The sequence below is a fragment of the Pseudopipra pipra genome, chromosome 1, assembly GCF_036250125.1.
Source record: "Pseudopipra pipra isolate bDixPip1 chromosome 1, bDixPip1.hap1, whole genome shotgun sequence".
In the NCBI taxonomy this organism is placed as follows: Eukaryota; Metazoa; Chordata; class Aves; order Passeriformes; family Pipridae; genus Pseudopipra; species Pseudopipra pipra.
This window is the reverse complement of record NC_087549.1, coordinates 98927923-98949853: the sequence shown is the minus strand read 5'-3', so window position 1 is coordinate 98949853 and position 21931 is coordinate 98927923. Positions and strand designations below refer to the sequence as shown.

At 35.7% G+C, this 21931-nt stretch overlaps 1 protein-coding gene across 6 annotated transcripts in view; it reads right to left on the bottom strand.

The window, feature by feature from the left end:
- LOC135420133 (solute carrier family 12 member 7-like) overlaps positions 1–21931 on the bottom strand; it is a 69988-nt gene that overhangs the window by 23064 nt on the left and 24993 nt on the right. For 5 of the 6 annotated variants that reach the window (XM_064667187.1, XM_064667154.1, XM_064667172.1 and 2 more), the window contains exons 7-15: positions 20146–20387; positions 17498–17709; positions 12048–12215; positions 10579–10677; positions 9836–9893; positions 6079–6253; positions 4112–4230; positions 3330–3428; positions 1315–1434 (exon numbers count right to left, since the gene is read on the bottom strand). In XM_064667187.1, the coding sequence (XP_064523257.1) occupies positions 1315–1434; positions 3330–3428; positions 4112–4230; positions 6079–6253; positions 9836–9893; positions 10579–10677; positions 12048–12215; positions 17498–17709; positions 20146–20387 (1292 nt within the window). Of the gene's footprint in view, positions 1–1196; positions 1258–1314; positions 1435–3329; positions 3429–4111; positions 4231–6078; positions 6254–9835; positions 9894–10578; positions 10678–12047; positions 12216–17497; positions 17710–20145; positions 20388–21931 lie in introns of all 6 variants that reach the window. The other variant, XM_064667198.1, reaches the window with a different exon arrangement.

Below are 21931 nucleotides of genomic sequence, written 5' to 3'. Positions count from 1 at the left end.
GCAGCAAAATCAGTAAGTGAAGCTTGACTTTGTATGGATTAGTGTAATCTATCTTCCCCTCACCACCACCACCACCACAGCTTTCTCCGCTTCCTTTCCTTCCCAGCTTCTCTCTCAGATAAGCGTAAAGGTCCACCCACCCTCCTTTTTAACTCACTTTTAAATTCCCTATGTTTTCCAGTCCTTTTAATTCTAGTATTAGAATACTGAAGATTGAAAGTGGGCAGGAGGGTGGATTATACTATGGCAAAGGGTCCAACTCCCTTGCCCATCCTCCCACTTATGAATTCATGAATTCTCACTGAACTCTGCTACCTCTAGCAAAGCATCTCTTTCTACAAGGTAAATGTCCTGATATGTGCCAACATTTGTAGAGCCTGTATACAAATTTGGAAATATGTGTAATTTTCTGTATGTGCATGCCTATATACATGCACAGAACTGTTACCATTTGATCTGACTTCCTTGATAAAATAATTAATTTCCTTATCATTAACCCATTAAATAGAAAAACCCAGGAAAGCATCTAATCTGGAAATAGAGATATTAGAAGATGGAGAATCCAAAAGGGGGAGTGATTTATACCAGTTGATCCACTTAAGACCTTGCTTCAGTTTCCTGCTCCAAGATCTTCCTAATTTTTTTCAGCATAGGATGTATTTCCTTTGGAAAGGATAACATGCACATTACTAGTGCACCTCTAGTGTTTATTATTGTTGTTTAGGTGGGGGGGATTGTGTTGCTTGCTGTTTTAGTTTTGGTTTTGTTATGAACTCAGCATGCTTTTCAAGTCTCCTACTTGCTCAGCATTTCCTATAGATATGAGTCTGTCTCAAATGCATACAATGTTGCAATTTAAAGATTACCTAAGCCCTCAGAAAACAGGTAATTTTCAGTGGATCCTCTGTATGATTCAGTATGATTAATTCTAAAAAGTGCTAAAGTCCGCACACAAAAAAAGTAGAGTTTGAGCTTCAGCACAAAATAATAATGTAACAGTTCTGTAACAGTTGATATTGAGAGGTGATGTTCTTTAAGTACCAAAACTTTACACCATCATCTCTGCTCCAATGAAAGTTTCCCAGCCTTATTGGGTCTAATTTTAATTAGTTCTGGCTGTTGAGAAGCTTGGAAAAGAGTTTCCAAGGAAATTAGAATATGAAAACTTACAACACTTAACACAGATAGGATCTTACCTTGTTTCAAGGAATAGTCTGAATTTTATTACTTCAGTTGTATCTATTTTATACAAAAGTGCTTTTTGCTGATCGTTAAAGATATTAAATATAGAATAAATAAGATATATGGTCTTACCCTCTATATTCTATGTATTTGTATATACATCCTGCGATTAGCATGGCAATCAAAGCATAGTACCAAGAGCAAATGAACATCAAGGCAAGACATAAACTCATCCCCAGGAATGAAAGAGTCCTAAAAGAAACCATTTTTTTCCATTTTTTTAAATAGGCATGCAAATGTTCTACAAAGTCAATTTCTTATTTAAGTTAACTTCCAGAAAGGCCTTTCTTCTTCAGAGGCCATTTTATAGCTACTATAAAAGCAAAACCACACTGTCCCAATTTCAGATAATTACAGAAAAATACATTCTAAACCATTGTGTGACAAATAATACAACTTAATTAGATATAACAATAGATTTACCACATTCATCAGTGCTGAAACTCTATCAGTACCAAATAAGGTCAGTTTCAAAACATAATACTATCGCTCACTTACTGTTGATTTGAATTTAGGCTAAAAAATTTTCAAACAGTAATAAACAATATTGTTTCTTCCAGCAAAAATAGTTGATTACTTTAAATTCAATTTGACTCATCAGTTCTATTCTTCACTTCTGTTGTGGCCTGTCTGTTATGCATTAACACAAGAGGGCAGAAGAGAATAAAGAAGAGAAGGCTATAAAGAAAGAATGACTGTAAGCTGAAAAAATTACAGAAGCATTTTCAGATTAAAATCTGTATGCCTGGTTTGCGCACGCTACTATCAAAGATAGATGTAAATCATCTTAGAATGGACAGTTTTGTGTATACTTTTAGTCACATACAACACTCCAAATTACTTTTCACCCAATTTCCAAATTAGAGCTAGCTTTCACTATATTGACAAAGAGTATCAGCAAATGCAACTTTCTTTTGGTACTTCAGTTTACTTCTTTAGTACCATGCAAGCATTGAGTCCAGTTATAAACTAAGGGAATGCTTTCTACCTGTTCTTGAGGATGTCAGTCTTGTAGTTTGTTTAAAAAGAACAACAGCTGCTCTTTCATGCCTGTATTAATATAAGACTCTACTTTCACTAAAAAAAATAAAATCCCATCCCAATTCCAGCCAAACATTCCAACACCTGCTTTGGCTGTAAGTAGTCACACAGTGAATCAGCTAGCTCACTGATCTCTCTGAGAAAAACAGAAAGGAATTGTTGTCAAATGTGTGTATTTGGAGGGTTAGGTGTCAAACTAGTGTGTGACTACTGAACATATTCAACAAGTTTTTTACAAAGGTAAAACCGCAACATTTCATTTTCACTCAACTCTTTGAAAGGGAAAATAATAAGCACATCTTACATCCTACATGCCAGCTTACCTCATATATGTTCTAGGCTTTAAGGTATTTCAGCACTAAAATTTCTCAACAGAATTACTGTTAATTAAATTATGTATTTTTAACATACAGTTCAAAAAATCAAGAAGTTTCCCAATCTTAGTTTGAAAAGTTTAAACCCTCAAGCCGTTAAAAAAAAAAGACTAGACAAAACCCACACCCTCACCTTCAGTATTATTGACCTTTAGTGATTTTGTTAAGTGTCTACTTGTCTACTTCAGTTATAAAATGCAATGTCCAAAGCGTATTTTAAAACCAGCGATCATATCATCAATGAGCCAACTGATGTATATTGAATGAAATTTTTTTTTTACAAGTTGTGGTTTTGCATATTTTTTGCATAACCAAAATGAAAATTGTCCCAACATTCCTGAACATTTTTATCAATTCTCCTTATTTATATATAAATGACAGATTATATGTTTTTCATCCTCATTTTCACACAGGTCTCTTGCCTTATAAGCAATATAAAATGTCATCCTGTAACCCCTTCCCAAGCCATCTACATTAGCCACATTTTCATGATCACTGTTATTACTAGTGCTATTCCAAACACATGAAAACAAATGTTGCTTTTAAAGTATTCAGTACATGAATAACTCATTTAAGTCAGAAAGGAGATTTTGTTTTATTATTGCAATAAAATCAACAATTTAGGGCTGTATAGTTATTTTTAACTGTTCTGAATGAAGAAATATTCCCTACCAGTGGTAATACTTGAAACGAGGTCTCCAGTTAGGAGTTCGTAAAAGTGTTTGAACTGCACAAGCCAGATTCACAAACATATAGCACATAAGGAAAAACCTGTTAAGAAAAAAAGAGCATTTTCCAGTAAGAAATTAACTTGACAGATGTACATTAAAACAGTGAACACAATCCAAAAAAGTGTAGGAAAGTGTCCATTCTCCTGTACACTGTGTTCACAGTGACCAATACAACACGACATAGATTAAGAATACTTATAGAATATAACACCTCAAAATATGGTATTAGCATAATATAGAGCCTCAAACAAATATTTCAGAGACAACGTAGCAAATAACTGACAATCATGGTGTCTTGTTTTTGGCTGGGACAGAGTTAAGTTTCTCCATAGTAGCTCATTTGGTGCTATGTTGCGGACAAAGTCAGTAAAATAAAATTCAGTTCATATCCTAAAGTACTAAATGGTTTTGTCTGTCTCTAGTAGATGCATGTGACCTAAAATAGCAGGAATTTTTATTTTAAAATCCTTTTTTCTTTTAAAGTTGAACATATTTTTATTAGTATTCAAGAACTCTGTCATGTAAAAAGTTTTTTGTGCCTAGAAAATTAGTTCCAGCCAGAACATTTTGTTGTTTCATATTATCTCCAGGATCAAATGAATATAATTTGCCAGAAAACAAAGTCTAGCATGTATTATTTAACCAAGAAAAATAATTACCTAGTTAATTTAAAAATAAAATACTATTTAACTTAAGAACACAAACCACTGCATTCATACTTACATTGAAAGAATTGGTGCTACACTGTCCAATGAAGCTATCAAAATTCCTATTTCACAAATACCAGCAGTGAGGAGCAGAGCCCAAGTTGGTTCTCCATTTGCTTTTCCATGACCAAATATCTAGTTCAATTCAAGTAAACAGTAAGATTAGGGAAAGCTGTTCATTATATAGTTATGAACTATGGTGCAGACTGTGAAATAACTAACTTACTTCTAACGGGAACTAAAAGTAGTCATTAGTTACAAAGGAAAATAATGCAATCTATACTATGAAAAGCCAAAACTAAAATTGCAAAACACCCCATTTCCAATATGAAATATTTTTACTGAAGTAAGCAATGACTACCTAACATTAACATCCTATTACAGCTGCTGTTGAAATATTCTTCAGTAAATTAAAATCCATATGCATGAGATATTTATGCTTAGTAAACAGGTAACATAGTTGAGGGCAGTATTTTTTGTAACAGAGAGATTAGGTATCAATTCAGTATTATGAATGTAATACTGATCTTTAAAGAGGACTTAGATAAGCCTATGATCCTGCATAGAGCCCTACCAAAAATCATTTTGCTTGTGGTAATTTCCTTTGTGGGGAATTCCATCCAGCTATACTGGTGACAGATTGCAAAATGCTTTGCCTCAAGTTCCAGTTGTACTTATTCTCCCCCATACTCCTCCATTCAATTACAGAGATGAAGCCCTAATTCATTCTCCATACTGTCTTCTTCCCTTAGCTTTCTGTCATCCATCAATTTTCCTACCATAACATTAAAATTCCCTTTTTTTTCTGCTCATGTTTCAAGTCTTTTTGTTTATTTTTTTTAAATATGTCATACTCTTGTTCCTGTATTAATCTCCTTGAACTCATTTCCCTGACTGTCCATGCAGCAGCCATATTGCTCCAAAACTGCAAGCACACCTCGAGTCTCAAATACCTCTTTAAACAGCCTGTTTCTCTTCGACTCCCTTTCTCTCACTTTCCAAACCACAATTTTTTTCCTTCCAGTTTTCACTTCTTTCAAATCTAACCATGATAAGGTGCAACCATACTGTCATCCTCTCAGTACCAAATTTTTACTTCAGGCAAAAGTGAATTTTTTTGCTTGTCGCTCTTAAAACTACCCAGCATTTACAACTTATCGCATTACAACCCCTTTCCACTGACAAGTCGAACTCCACCACCATTCAGTCCTCCCAGCCAAGTATATTTAGTGTATTTACTTCCTGTTACAGGTACAGAGAGTCTTGCAAGTCTTGAGGTAAGCTTTCCAACTCCAAACTTCACCACAAAGATCACAGCTTTGCTCTCTAGACACTATTTTTTTTTTAGTTTTATTTATTTATTTTCCACTCAAGTCTAGTTGTCTAGGTTTTACAGAAGCAGCCCAGCAAGAATTCTCTCCTCCTCTTTTGTTTGCCAGCTCCCTTACTTCAAGAAAAATCTGATTTATTTCTTTTTAAAACATGCACAGAGATGTTGGAACAATCTTGATGTTTGGAGTCATGGGGATAGAATTCTATTGTTACATTTTTGTTGACTTTATTCAGCTTATAAAAATGAATAAAAACTAGAATTGTATCTATGATACGAGAAGTATTATGCAGTTCCACAGTGAGATGAGATCAATTCTGTTCACAAATACAAGTTGTAAACACAGTCAGGAGTCTAGAAGTTCAGTTGTTAGTTGCTTCTTAGTTAATTTATTTCTATCTATAGAAGTCTTATATTCTCAGTTTATAACCAGTTTTATGTGTAAAAACAAATATAATTAAATTGCATTGCACAAAAATATTGAAGCTCAAACTTTGCCCTACAATAGCCTGATCTATTATTGTACACAAACAGAAGCGAGCTCCAAATCTTTTCCTCACAGTTCTATGAAAACAGTAGAAATTATGCCTCTTTTTTTTTGGTCAAAATAGAAGCCACATTTGAAGCACTGTGAAGACAAAAACAAATCTCACTTGAATAAACGGTACAATGCCATCTCTTGCAATGGCCTGCAATAGACGGGGTGCACCAGTGAGACTCTGGAGACCAGCACCACACGTTGAAAAGAACGAACCAATCACAATAACCCATGGAGAAGGCCAGGCCAGTGTACCAACCACTAGATTTCCATTAACTGCTTCTCCAAACCTTAGGAAAGAACAGGGGAAACAAAAACAATTTTTAAAAAATCACTAAGCATTAAAATAACTATTACTACAGTTTCAGTGCCCACATTTCAATCTTTTTGGATAACAGAAATTTTAACAATAAACACCATGTTACAGTATGAACTATAGGATTTCCCAGCCAAGCAATCTCTCTTTATTCTGCTTTTTCAAAGAAAATATTATAACTGCTTCACACTAGGTGCTGCCTCTAAGCAGACATGCAGCCATTATCGGTATTTTGGCAAACTTTACAGAATTAACAGCAATAGCAGAAGTATGCACATATGTATCTTACAGATTCTTGTGACACAGCTAGGAACTAGATTGTCTGTTCTATAAGTAATAAAAGTAATACAGGTATAGTCTAGGGCATAAGCAGACGATTCACAAAACAAAGTATTAGCCTTTCCTTTTAACAGGGTGATACTGACATACAAAGTAATCAGAGAAATTACTAGACACAACCATCTAGAGTTTTGCACATCTTCTGACTGTTGTGCTACCTGATGCAATTTTTAAATTACTACGGCAAATAAGTGGGTAGAAGTCAGGAGGAGGTGCTTTCATTACTCTTGAGTATCCCATCTAATACTACCTCCCTGTTTTTAATTTTTTTTAGATACCTAACTTTATGCTATTTATGGAATAATTGAGTAAACTAAAAAACAGTAATTCCTCACTCACCCTCCTTTCAAACTGACGTTTTTGTTCTTGTAGTTCATCTTACTTTTGTTAGTAAGTAACCAAAATCCCTTTTAAGACTATTTATATTGCGATAGCATATTTTTTTTCCCAATGTTTACAGATTTTTCAAATTAAAACATCAGAGGAAAGGAAAAGTCTACAGACTAAGAAAAATTAAATGCTTTCTCTTTTCAGACCTGCTTTTAAAACAGGATCAAGAAACCCAACAAAGTTAACGTAGTAAGCCAGTGTTCAAATTATTGCATATGCCCAAGCTTGGATGCATGACTACATACTATTTTCAGCGGAGGGAAAAAAGTAAAATCACATCTTTAAAATTATAGGAGAAAAAGCTATGCTTCTAAGATAACATTTATACAACTGCACATTTATTCTTAATTCAAATTCTAATGCTTGTGATTTAATTAGACACAAGGTAGGAATAACTTGAAGAGATGAAAGAAATACTGAAAGATGTACAACCTACTTTTTCCCATTGCAGATACAACCACCATAATGAAAAAAAAAAGAAAAAAAAAACAAACCAAAAAACAGTCTTTAAACCAAAATAAAAATCCATACACTCTACTGTTACACTGGATTTCAGCCAAACAAGAACTGGCAGCACTGTACATGAAAGTTCACAGATTCAAAGCTCCTGCTACAATGCAACCTGTTCTAGTGATAGATCACAGCTTTCAAAATTCAAAACTCCCCTGCCCCAGTAAATTTCAAATATGTTACTTTCAAAAATGTGAGTTTATAGATACTACCTCTGCTTTAATTTCTAATTTCAGAAATCATTTACTATTTCTTAGGCAGTCTGATTCAGTTTTTATATTTACTTTGAAGAAAAACATATCAGATACTTTCACTGATGAAGCAATACCATTTCAAAGTAAAAATCACCGAATCACAGAATGGGTCAGTTTGGAAGGGACCACAGTGGGTCATCTAGTCCAACTTCCCAACTCAAGCAGGATTGTCTTAGAGCACATGACACAGGATTGTGACCAGACAGTTCTTGAATATTTCCAGTGAGGAAGACTCCACAACCTCTCTGGGCAATCTGTTTCAGTGCATGGTCACCCACACAGTAAAGAAGTTCTTCCTCATATTCATATGGAACTTCCTGAGCACCAGTTTCTGCCCGTTGCCTCTCATCCTATTGTTTGGCACTAACAAGAAGAGTCTGGTTCCATTTTCTTGGCACCTCTCCTTTAGATACTTATAGACATTGATGAGGTCCCCTCTCAGTTGTTTCTTTCAAGGGGGAACAGGCCCAGCTCACTCAGCCTTTTCTCATGAGAGAGATGCTCCAGTCCCTTGATCAACTTCGTAGCTCTCCACTGGACCTGCTCCAAAAGCTCCATGTCTCTCTTGTACTGAGGAGTCCAGAAATGGACACAGTACTCCAGATGTGCCACATCAAAGCTGAGCAGAGGTAGATCACCTCCCTCAACCTTCTGGCAATGCTCTTCCGAATGCATCCCAGGATTCTGTTGGCCAAGGGCACACTTCTGGTTCACGGGCAGTTTCTTGTCCACTGAGACCCTCAGGTCCTTCTCTGCAGAAGTACCTTCCAGAAGTCAGCTCCTAGCCTGTACTGGTGCCGGGGGTTATTCCTCCTCAGGTGCAGGACCCTGCATTTGGTCTTGATGAATTTCAGAGGCTCTTCTCTGCCCATCTCTCCAACCTGTCAAGGTCCCTCTCAAGGGCCACGCAGCCCTCTGAGGTATCAGCCACTCCTCCCAGTTTTGTATCATCAGTGAACTTACTGAGGAGGCTCTCTACCCCTTCAACCACATCACTGATGAACAAGTTAAACAATCCTGGGCCCAATATAGAACCACAGGGGACACCACTAGTGACAGGTCTCCAGCTAGGCTCTGTGCCATTGATCATGACCCCTCTGTGATCTGCCATTCAGCCAGCTCTCAATCCATCACACTGTCCACTCATCTGACCCACACTTCTTGAGCTTGCCTATAAGGATGCTGTGAGATGCAGTCATCAAAAGCCTATCATGATCTCTTGCTGCTTCTTGTACTAGTTTTGAATAGAATCCAGCTTTTATCTTATAGTTTTCCTTCTAGACTAATGAAATAAGTTGTCTCAGCATCAACTCCATCAACCTTCAAACAATAACCCAATGCCACTTCTTTATCACCAAAAGCAAACCTAGGCTTCAACAGAAAAGAGAACCAGACACCAGCAAGAAAGCAAATGTGAAATCTGACAACAGTTTCATCCTAATCAACTCAGCTTCTCCTAATGGAGAAATTTATCAAAATCTGGAAATTCTGTTCATATTAATCTCCATTATGTTTATTCCCTTCATGCTTCATATTGTGCCTTAAATGTCGTTAGGCAATTACATGGTTGAAAATTGACATGACTCTTGATCTAAAACTGATATTTTAAAGCAAGAGATAGTCATACATTCAATGGGAGTTACAGGTTTGATGGTGCACTGCAGTCTCAAACTCTTCTTGTTGTGTAACAAATTTTTTTCTTGTCTTTGTCCCTCAGGAGCATATTACTTCTCTCTAAGTAATACCAGCCCTCTTATCCCTACCCATCAGCTCTGCAAATACTAGTTACAATTTTCTTTATCAAGAACATTTTATTAGGCTGGTTCCACTTCAGACATTTATCTTAGATTCTGCTTCTGCTTTTCGAAAGGATACAGCCTGATAACATGACTCATTTTTGCAGCCATCTCAGGTTAGCAGATGGACTTTCCCTCCAGTTTTAATCAAAGCAAAAGAAATATATATCACATAGATATTTCACAGAAGAGTAATTAATAAGTCCTATTAATATAACCCATGATTATATATACTCTCTGTAAAATTAGAAGTTGAATATGACTTACTTATCTCTTAATATCACACCTTCTATACAGGCACCAAACAACACTATACAGGAGAGATCTGTAACTGAGACTGAAGGAAGATTATGTTGTAGATAATTACGTAGAAAAAACCCACCATTTTTCACGTAGGTATGAAATGAAAATGTTCATGATAATGAAGTGTGTGTGGGGAAGGTGTTTCATAGTTGTTTTTGTTTGGTTTTTTTAGTTCTTCCCTACTATAATTTTTTAGTTTATATTCTCTATGACTGTATTTGATACATAGTTGATTTGTGAAGTATTGGAAGTAGCCAGTTCATACGTCACACAACAGAACAGGTATTTTCTCATATAAATAAGTAAGCATTTGTGTCCTCTAGGTTTTGAAGGAACAAAAATTTCTGTTGCTGGTTGTTTGGTTCAAGATTTGGTTACGCTGAATATAACAAAAATCTGCCAACTGAAGCATGATGCTAAAAACATCTATGACACTTTACAAAAAATGTCAGTTATATCTTGGAATTTGAAGCTAGTAGAATATAGGATATAAATATTTTTAAATAAATAATTTATAAATAGAATTTGAGATATTTTAATGATCTCTATAAATAATACTTATATTACAAATATACAAATATAAAATACTTCTTTCCAGGTTAGATTTAATTCATTTTATACTCAGGCAACTCTAATGACTTTCCAATAAAAACCTACACCTAAACTACAGAATGCAGACTAGAAAAAAGTCACATCATAAAGGATACAAATAAAAGATGTAGTTGAAATAGCCAAAATTGTTCCAGTAGGAATAGATTTCTGAGCATCCTTTAGGTCTCCAGATCTGTTTGAACCTGCCATAATACCTTAAAAAGAGATGAAATTTATATGTCATAAAAACAATTAACAGAAATCCATGAAATAACTAATAGAACAAGAACATTTAATTTTAAGCCTGATTTAACACAGGATTACCAATGAAGCAGACTGCAGTAGTATATTATAATTCTGCACAAATCTGCAACTTATACCTTCATTTTATTCAGAAATTTGTGTTACTACTCACTGTTGAATGAACAAATCCCATAAAGGTTGGTAAAAATGCAGATAAAAAAATTTAAAAATATTTTTCAACTATAACCTGAGAATCATTATTGAAATGAAGAAACATAAGAAGTAGCAAAATATTGGCGATGGATGTTATAAACTAACAGAGATTTAGCAATTTTAGCTAGTGTGGCCAATGCACTAACTTTCTACTAAACAGACCACCATAATAAGATATGCAAGCAAATCAATAAACTAAAGAATAAAAGCATAGAAACAAAAAAAAAGAAAGAAGCAGGCAAGAAGGAAAAAAATGGTTAGAAAAATCACATGTACACATCACTGTTTCAATATAACAAGAGAACAGAAGCATTTTCTAGCACATACTGTGACGGGAGGAGGAAAAAATATACAATAACTGATTAATTCTGCCATCTTTTCTAGATGTGATCTGACTGCTGGAGGCAAAAATATGGAAGCTAATGTCAAGATGTTCCAGTGGAAAACCATTGTCAAACTCCATGGAATGACACCCAACCACAGGTTCAGATATGATAAAATGTTGATAAAAGAGTCTGAAGTAAAGAAATGGGAACAGTGGGGTTCAAATAAAAATAAAAAGGACTTGGTATTACTTCCACTTCGGAGTTCCATTCTGTTACTTGATATTACAATTGCTTCAGCTGGGACTTTTGAAGAAAAATGTGTCTGGTTGTTTTAGTCAAGAATGAGCTGAGGAAAATGAAATTAAGCTTGACAAAAAAGTCTCCACAGTTACAGTGTCAAAAAAAATAATGGACATTTAAACACATCTCACGCAGTTAACAGCTTTAATATCTGAAACAGTCATTTTAATATTAAACTGTTCTCTCATACCTTTGAAGATTAAAGTATTATAAGGGTATGAATCTTATTTTGAATAAATATTTAGTAATACACAAGGTTGTTGCTTTCTTTACAGACATAGAAAATAGTCCTTAAAACTGATTTCTTGTTTAAGTCCTATAACCTCCTAAAGTAATCAGCCACCAGTTATGTCTCCCTAGCACCAGAAGGTTTCAGGTACATAACCTCGGACACACAGACTAGCAACATCATGTGTACCCAATAAACAGTCACACGTGTGAAAAGTATTCTTCTTCCAGCTGGTAAGTACAGATCCTCGCTCAAGAAAAATAGTTGTATCTACCTGTCACAGATGGGAAATAAATCCCGACTAGCATTGTGAAGTAGGTCATGATGTCTGTAAAAACATAAGGGAGTCCACCCATTTTTGTCTCTTCTGATCCGGCAATGGATGGTTGATCTTTTTTCTCAACTATTGATCCTTTTTCTGAATAGGTACTCCAGAGATTATCTACAAGGGAGGGGAAAAACAAAAGTCAGTGTCATCTCACTGTTTCAGGATATCAAGTAGTGAGAATGAAATAATCTTATTAATCAGATGCCTTTTCTTACACAAAAATCATAATGTTTCCCAATATGATTAATACCAACTTTAAGGGGTGGATATTCCCACTGTTAAGCCAGTAAAAATGCAGTAGTGTATGAGATGCATCATATAAAATTTTCTCTTCCCTTAAAGAAATATTTAGTTAGAGAATTAAATGCTAATATATTTGTAGAATGTCCGCTTACATTGCACAGGCATATGGATGTATTATCATGATGTATTGTGAAAAGATAAGGAAATTATCTCCAGGTTCAGGCAATCTTAGCATACATTAATATTTCTTGTTCTTGTATTTTGAGGACCAGTACAAAGAAGAAATGCTAGTTAACAGTAACTTGAGTTCTTTGAGACCTGCCATACAGAATAATCTTGGACAACACTTCAGCATTCAGCTGTTCATGGTGAAGGATTTCCACATGGTGACAAAAGCAGAGTAACCAGACTTCAGAAAATCACTAATAAGCAAAAAGACCTGTGGGAGTTTCCCCCAAAAAATCCAATTTCCAAGTTTCCCCACAATTTGCCTCAATGTAAGAGAGAGAAGGTTTCAGACAGGCAAAACTCAGCATGGGGAAATTATATCAAAATTTATTACTAACAGAATAAAAACTATAGAAACTAAAAAGCAAATAAATACACATTATTAATACAACTTTTACCACTCCTGGGGGGTCCTCCCACATCAGTTCAGAAGAAAAACCTTCAGGGTGATAGCTAAAGTCTCTCTCACTGGGGTATCAGGGAAGGGGTCTTTTGCACCCCCACCAGCTCCTCGGCCTCTGCCAAGGTCTCCTCCTGGACTGCTGCACCAGGTCTTCATCACGAGTTACAGGGAGTCAGCTTTTGAGTCCTTTCCCCTGGTTTGTGAAGGTTCCTCCTGGAAGTAAGATTCAGGGACTTCTCCACTTCGAGTCCACTCTTCCTCCCCAGGTTGCAGGGTTTCTGGGTTTTTGCTCAGTTTTTTATTCCCCAAATAGTTTTCATCAAAAGTCCTTACCCAGAAAAAGCCTGCTTGGTTTGGCTTCTCTCTGTCTCAGCTGCTAGATCAGCTCAGCTTCCATGTGTCACGAGGAGGCATTCCTCCCCCACATTCCTTGTCCTTCGGTTTTTTGGCCGTCCTCTCCAAACCTAACATAGGGCACTTCCGAGCCCCTCGGCCCATCTCCATGTTTCAGTCTCAGCTCCAGGTCGCCTCCTCCCCTGCCATTGTGGGGGAGGTGGCAGCGAGACTGCTTGAAGTTTTCTCTCCTCTGCCTGGAATTCTTCCAGCTCTGCTTCACAATTGTTGCTCCCCCCACTCACAGTGGGGGGAAACAGTGAAGAAACCACCCCAGCCCTGGCTGGACTAAGGCTGTGGAGGCCCAGGGGCCCTCTGGGTTTGGGGGCCCCTGGCCACCCCTCGTGGCTTCGATCCTTTCTGCCAACAACTTCCTCCGGTTGTTGTAATATGCTAATTTCATAGGGGTGAAACGCAGCTCTGATTGGCCCCACATCGGAAACTCACCTGGGATCAACTACTTCCAGCCCCCCCAGGGAAGAGGGGTGGGGGGTGAAACCACCACAAAACCCCAGCAGAATGTGGTTTAAATTCCCCAGCAAACTAAGGATGTTTCTTTGAAGGTAACTGAGGGTCAAAGAACCAGCAACTTGAGAGAGTTTACATTTGTGGGAACACTGGTTGTGCACCTTGACAAGACTGTAAGAATATCCAACACTGACTCCTATTTGAAAATAAGACAAGTTATCCTATCACATGTGAGGAAACAAAGTAGATGCTCTCCCACCCTGTCAAGAACACAAAGGATTTTACAGCACGGAAATAAACAATTCCCATGGACTGCCAGGATGATCAAATAGCCAATTTTTAGCCATTCTGTACAATTTTAGGGAATTTAAGCACAGTATTCTAAGCCTCCAAAATAGCAAAAAGTTACCTTGAGCATAATATGAGACTGACTTTGAACCATAAGTTACCAAAGAGAGGATACACATACACATATCCAGATTCATAACAGAAATCTTACAATTGGTAAGCATATACGGAAGAACGCATGAGAATTGTAAGAGACAGCAGAATAAAGATTAAAAGTAAGTATTAATTGCTACAGAATATGTGTGTTAGTTCAATCAAATGAAGAGGAGTAATAAATCCATCTAGAGATAAGACTGAAGCCATTAGAAGAGTTAAGGAAACAAGAGAATTGTAAATTTCAGGAATTTTCACAAAGATTTGAGGACTGATGTAAAATAAGTCAAGATCTCCAAATTAGCATCTACTTCCTGTGGAGCATAAAGGAAAGTCCAAAAATCAGTTTGTAATTGCCAATCAAAACCACTTAAATATTTAACAAGGACTCAACAGCTTGTGTCCTTTATTTAGTATGACACTGGACTGACAATGGCCTGACCACTCCAACACACACAACTCAATTGTGGAAATGTTCATGCCAGCATGAGTGGGAAAAATTAGCTTAGATATTTTGTTAAATAGAAATCACTTTCCCATTTCATAACATGTCACATAGAGCTTTTCTATACTCATTTTCCCACAAGTGATAATCCAAGGGGACTTGGAAGTTAGGGTGAGAAAAAAGAATCACTTTTCAGAAGAGTCCAGACATTTGTCCCCTCTAGGACCATTCATGGATTGGTGAGGCTCCTCTAGCAACATTTAGGACACACACACAATGCATCAGACCAGCATGCTACCATGAAGCAGAACAATGTTGATTAAAGCAATTTGGAAATTCTATCATTATTGTTAGGATTACAGACATATTTGTTCAGTCATTTGTAGAATGATTTATTATTAGGATAACATTCAAAGAAGGTGTATAAGAGATTTATACTTTCTGTATATGAGTGCCCAATAAATAGTGTGAGGACTCAGCACACACTTCCTGGGACACCCAGTCATGGTATCTGAGTATTCGCACTCACAGCTCAAGAATCTTTAATGTGCAGAGCAGCTCCAAAGTCTACCTACAATGCAGAACAGACACTGAGTGGAGGAAAACCCTCCCTGAGAAATCTTTGCAAGTCAAGCTCAAACTTATGCTAGGTATCAGAATTTGTGCTCACACTCAGCAAGGAGGACACCTAAGTTCTAGCATTATATGACACTAGGATAGTGAAATGCATTGTTAGAGTGGTTCTTGTTCAAAGAAATGTTACTCAGTGAATAGAAGCAGAGCATGTATTTCTAAAAGTAGAATAATCAGTACTCAGCTTGAAACCTCCAAGAATACTGAAAGACCTGAGGTTGACGTGAAATCGTACTGCTACCCAAGGACAAACATAATGCCAACTTTTTTATTTAAAAGGGTTTCAGAGAGACATAGAAACTAAAGACTCAGAAGTAGCATGAACATCATGAACATAGCAACAACAGCAATTGATAAGAGACAGTAAACATATGGGTGTTACCTCTGAGTTCTGAAAAAAAAAGCAGCTATTTTCTTGAGTTTTGAGGAACTGGGGAAGCCTCAACTTGGCTTTTGTAAAAGAAAATTGTCAGAAGTATTCAAATTCCTTGAGGGAAACTTAAATGAGGGTGATCCACTTAAATCAGTCCACCTGTATTTCCTATGTTTTTGAAATATTCCTCACCCAAGGAACCTATAGTAGCCGTGGTATAAGAGGAAAACTCCTCACATGGATAAAACGGTTCAAAGACAGAAAACAACAGGTAAAAGTAAATGTAAGTAGTTTTGTAATGCAGAAGAGTCACCAGTAAGCTTCTATAAGGATGAGCAGCAGTATTTAACCAGTGCTATCCAGTACACTTGAACAGCCTAAAAAAGTGAGCTAGTAGCAAGATAAGAAAGCTTACTGGCAATACTCAGTTAAATCAAAGTTATAGAAGCAAAACCAACTGCAAAGAACTAGAAAAAAATCATATTAGACTCAGTAAATAAACATAATGCAATTGATGAAATTCACTACAGCTAACCAACAAGTAACAAACACTGGAAAGCATATCCCTCACACTGAGCTTTCAGCAGACTCCTAATGGTCTTTAGAGATCTTAGCATCATGTGAGAGTAAATTAGCAAAATGTACTTTTATACAGGATTGCTAGTTCAAGTAAATATTACACAGTGAACAAAACAATGAACAGAACAAAAGCACATTTTTCCAAAACAAGAAAAATCAGTGCTTAGCCTGAAACCTCCAAAAGCAAAAGAGTAGTTTAAATCTTACAGGGTAGCAAAAAAAAAAAAAAGAACATATAGTTGTCTTCTGAGCTGGAGCAGGAAATGCAAAAATATTTAGGAAAAACTGTAGATATGCATATGGTAAATTGTAAAATGCACAGAACAAACTCTAAGTCACATTTCTTGTAAGAAACATTTCAAATCAGAAATAATTTCATTTTTCATTATCTTTTTTTAAACACACAAATTTACATTCAGAGAAGCCTATGTTTCATTTACTATATACTTTATATTTGGTATTTTAAACTGAATTACTATGGCAGTAGTGATTGCCTCGTGTCCCTGTGTAGGTAACACTGCATATTTATATAAATCAAACCTTATTTTAAGAGAAAGTAGGGGAGAGGTATCAAAACATCCATTTCATTCTCAGAAATGCTATTTGTGTGTGTACAGTAGAATCTCTTACATAAATCTCATGACTCTGTGCAATTGGAATGCCAAGCTGTCACAACTGGACAAAAATGTAAAACAGAAGAAAAATCTATACACTTTGTAGGCTGCTTTTCTCGAAATCAATCACTAACTTGCCATACACATTGGACAGGCCACTGGACTTCATTCCTCATTGCACTAGCTGTAAATTGGAAACAAGTTCTCCCTCAGGAGAGTTTGAAAATGTATTAATGAATGGCTTACTGAAATGTGTATCTGGCATACAAAGGAGCCAAACACTTCAAAAAATAGCTGTGATAAGCACTTTACTACCTTTTTCTTTTTGATTGAACAGTGACTTTTGAAAGTGTGCCTAAAAAACTCCAATGACCCCCAAATTAAAGCACTTGATATTAAGCTTCTAAAACCAGATGAAAATTTTATAGGAAGAAGCATGCTCAAGGTAGCAATCTTTCACAGCAACAGATTAGAGGTAAAGAAGTAGTGACAGGTTAGACCACTACAATACTAACCAGCTATCAGCCAAATTAATAACATTCAAAAATTTTTAAATCACTGTGCTTTCCAACTTACCAGTTAGAACTCCACTCATTATTCCTGGAATCCCTTGAATTTCTGTTACATTATTGAGACGAAAGTAGTCATCACATGTAGCATTAAGCAATGAGCTATCACAGAAGAGGCGCCACAAAGGTGTAGTCTTTGTTTCATTATTGCTTTCAGTAAATTTGGCACAGACATCAAAGCTGCGTTTTGATAATGTACGGTTTCCAAGGAGACAGATCCTACAAACAAGAAAAAAAAAAATCAGTGATCCTTTAATACAGGGTGTGCATTAAAGCATTTTATGTCTTTCAGACTTCTTCAGAAACCTATTATTCACAGTATCTAAGACTCGTACTACATCTACTAAAACAGTATATGGTTTCTACATCTAAATGTATAACCTTCATCAATAGCCTTTAAAACATGGCTCAAATATTTCGACTTTAAGGTATTAATAGCTATTTTGCTTTCTGATTTATTCTTTAGAAAATATAATCAATTTAAGCAGCTTGACTAGATAACAGAGATAATGATTCATTTAGTCCTACAAGAAATTAGGGAAATTAAGGAATACTTTATATAAAGATGAGTCTAACCAAGAAAATACGAAAGTAATATTAGGCAAGTACATCATTCCCTTTTCTAGCAAATAAAAACTTTAGGTGATCCTTGAAAATATTACAATCCAAAAGGTAGGAAATAAGCCAGGAAAGTTAAATAGCAAAATTTAAAAACATTGGTGGGAGTACAAATTAAAGAATTGTGTATCGGGAAGCAAATAATTTCTTTCAAGAATGAAAGAAAATTAGAAAAGTCAGAAGAGTTTGTCAAAAGCAAATTCCTACCAGCAAAGAATATTAAGGATCATGGAATATTTCTTTGCTAAACTACACAAAAGATGTTTAGGAGATCTCTATTCCAGTTTTGCTTAATACTCAAATGATATATATATATATATGAAGACGAAAGAAGGAATATAAAAAAAAATCCCATGTGGGTTAGGCAGATAAGTCAAAAATCAGATAGAACACATGTAATATTTCTGAAGGAGCTCAGTTAAGAAGCTGATAACAAACAGTAAAAACATACCACTTGGCATTAGAACAAGTATATGAAGTCAAGCAGAATACTGCCCTAGTGCAATATTCTGTTTCTGTGTGCAATTAAAAGTAGATGCCGTAGGAGGAGTACAGGACACCAGTACAGCTTCAAGGTATGGCATCACATGTAAGTTAAACAGGTTTAACAGAAAGCTGTTGTTAAAGAGATCATCTTGCCACTTGTCTTGCTCATTTTTCTTTTTAATTGTTATTAGTTTTGGTGACCCTATAGAAGCAAGGTCAATTGATTCAACCAATGGAAACTTCTTTCAGTTTGATTCAATTGAGAGATCATGAAGTAAACTATTTTACCACCTATACAATGGCCAAACTTAATGGAAGTTGGTGATATTAACCTAACTAACCAGCTAAGTGGAAACTGGGTTTTTTGATGACCAGTTCATCATCAGATCAGCCTTATCATAAATTAAAACCACACTTGAGTTTCTAATTTTGAGGCAGACTGTAAGCGTAAACAATTATATTTACTGGGAAAAAAACCTTTCTTTATATTTTTTCACCCCATACAATAGTATATCACAGTAGCAGCCTCATACAAGGTTTCCAGGAACTTGATAATCAGTCTTACCCATGCTACATATCCAGATAAACTCTCTTTTACTTGTATAGGTGATTAAAAGATTTAACTATTTCCCCACTGGAAGTTACAGCTGGTAAGAAACTCAAGGTTAATCCAGATATATGTCAGAATTTTTGATCACACTTATTTTTTCAATTGAGGACAGTATCATGTTACAAAAGAATAATGCTCAATTTGTAATACAATTACCCACACTCAAAGTACTATAGAATCTGTAACAATCATACAGCAAAGGATAACTCTTGTTATGAAGTGCCATGCAGGACTGAAGTTATCAGCCTATTCCACTAGTGTTTCAAGCAATATAATCTTGTTTTCTCTTTAAACAGAAAAAGATGCACAAAAATGTAACTCACATACTGATAACTGGAGTAAAGCAATAACTCTTAGCTAAGGAGTTGAACAAATTGAAGGTGTTGAGAAGCAATGTCATGTGTGAAAACAATAAAATTTTATTTTATTAACAAGAAAGCCTTCACAAACACAAGTGAATTTAACACTGCAATGTCTCAATTTTAGGAAGGGAGAAATGGAAGTTTCAAAAATTTCCTCATAACACAGAAAGTTTGAAAGTATGTTTCCTTCATAACTCTGGTTCATAGCTAATATGTTTTCTTGACGTTTTTACTTTATTCCATAAGTTTTTAATTTAGATAAAGCAGCTATATTTACTGTCAGTAAAACCCACCTTTTTATTCTTTAGGTGTGGGTGGAATAACAGCTAGTAATTTTAAGCACCAAAGAACATTTTCTAGAGTATCACATCTTACAAAAAATGAGAGAAAGATTCAAATATGTAACTCAGAATAACAAATAAGCACATCAGTGCCTAAACCCCTCAAACCTACCATTGAAGCCAGTGCGCTTGTATTTTGAAGCTTAGCTTAAAACATGAAATGGTTACAGTAACTATTCCCTCCCCACACTTTTTTTTTTCTTTTAAATAACTCACACAACTTAAATATTGCACTTACGGAAAGTCGGGTGGGTCAAAAGCAGTCTTAATAACTCCAGCATATATGGCAATGATGGAAAGAATCACACAGGCAAGAAAGACCAGAGCAAGTTTGTTGACATACTTTACTCCCACAAAAACTACTACGGCCATAAGAATGATAATACATGTTCCATAAACTCTCATGTTGTTTAGCATAGCCTCTGTTTCTTCACCAACCTCTTCTGCTTTAAATATAGCAGCACTTGGAGAAATGTAGGTCTGCAAGAGATATGACAAGCTATCACACATGTAGTAACAAATATTTTATTAAGAAATCATTTACTTGAACTACAAAATCTAACCTTCTGTATTAGTTTTATGCTTTCACAAATGTGTTCAACCAGATAACATGGTCATTTAGAAAGTGTAGAGGTAAAAGGAAGGGGGAGGTGAGAATGAAGGAAAACAAGTTTTGAGAATAAGATACAGCTTTTGCTCCAGCTTCTTCTCTCCCCTTAAAGAGTTTCCACTCCTCAAACTCATGTGTCAGCCAGACAGGAAAAACTGCTAAGAAATCTGGGGGGAAAAGAAGGAGCACATAACAAAAATTAAAAGAAAAAACCTAAACCCATAAAATAGCTCAAACCAGATATATGCTTAATAATTCCACTGACTGAAACACAATACGAAGAATCAAATAATATAGCATAATAAAAAACTGAAAATGTTTTCAGTATTACAGATCCTACACTACATTTCATAAAATTTGAATATGAAATTGCAACAGCACAAATTAAGATTAGCATGACAAAGCTTAGTCCTGTGCTAAAACAGACAATTTGAACTATTTCAATTTCAAATATGAAAGCATAGATCTCAATTGAGATATACAGATTTCAATCTCATACAATTTAGTTCTGGGTTCTACATGAAAAGAAGTTAAAAGTACAGCTCATAGGACTTACGCTGATAAATGCAATTGAGAAAACTAATTGATCTATAGTTCTAAGACATTTGTGTACTACACTACATGATAGCAACATCTTTATTCCTTCTTCTAGCATCTCTAAAAAAATCCTCTCTGCTCAGCTACTAGGGGAGTATTGGGGCTTCAGGCAACTCAGTCCTTCAAAACAACTACTAAACTGGCTATCCTTAGATAACTTAACTCCTAAATGAAGAAGAAATGAAAGGAAGAAACTTTGAGCAGGAGGCTATTCTCATATGTCCAGAAGCAAAATCCAAAAACAGACATGGAGGATTCCTCGCTAGAGTTTTCTTAAATTAAATTTAGTACATCAATATTTACTAGAGTGCTAGGAGAGATGACAATTGTCACATCACCATGGAAGAAAAAAAAGCAAACTGAAAAACTAATTACAGGTAGAATATTTATATATTGTTAGAAAACTCTGCATTGCAATGTTGCAGAAGTATCAGGCTCTGTATGCCAGTACTCCAGTACGATTTTCTTGTGTACTTTGTTGCCCTGCTGTTCACAGCCTTTGCTAGGGAAAACCACAGGCAGATGACTGATTCCTGTCCCTCCAAATAATCCACGTCCCATCAGAGAAAAAAAAAAAGCAATACTTGTGCCTTGCAGGTATGATAGAGGTCTGTTTTGCAGTCTTTGTCAGATATCTTGGGCAGCATTTTACTTCAAATTGCATAGCTAAACCCCATACATACTTATTAGCAACACATACCCGGCATGACACTTTAATAGGGAGAACAGTGCACCAAATTCAACTCACAATTTAACATGGTGCTGGTGTTGCTACTATAGATCAGATTGCCCAAGCAAGCAGTAGTGAGGACTGTCT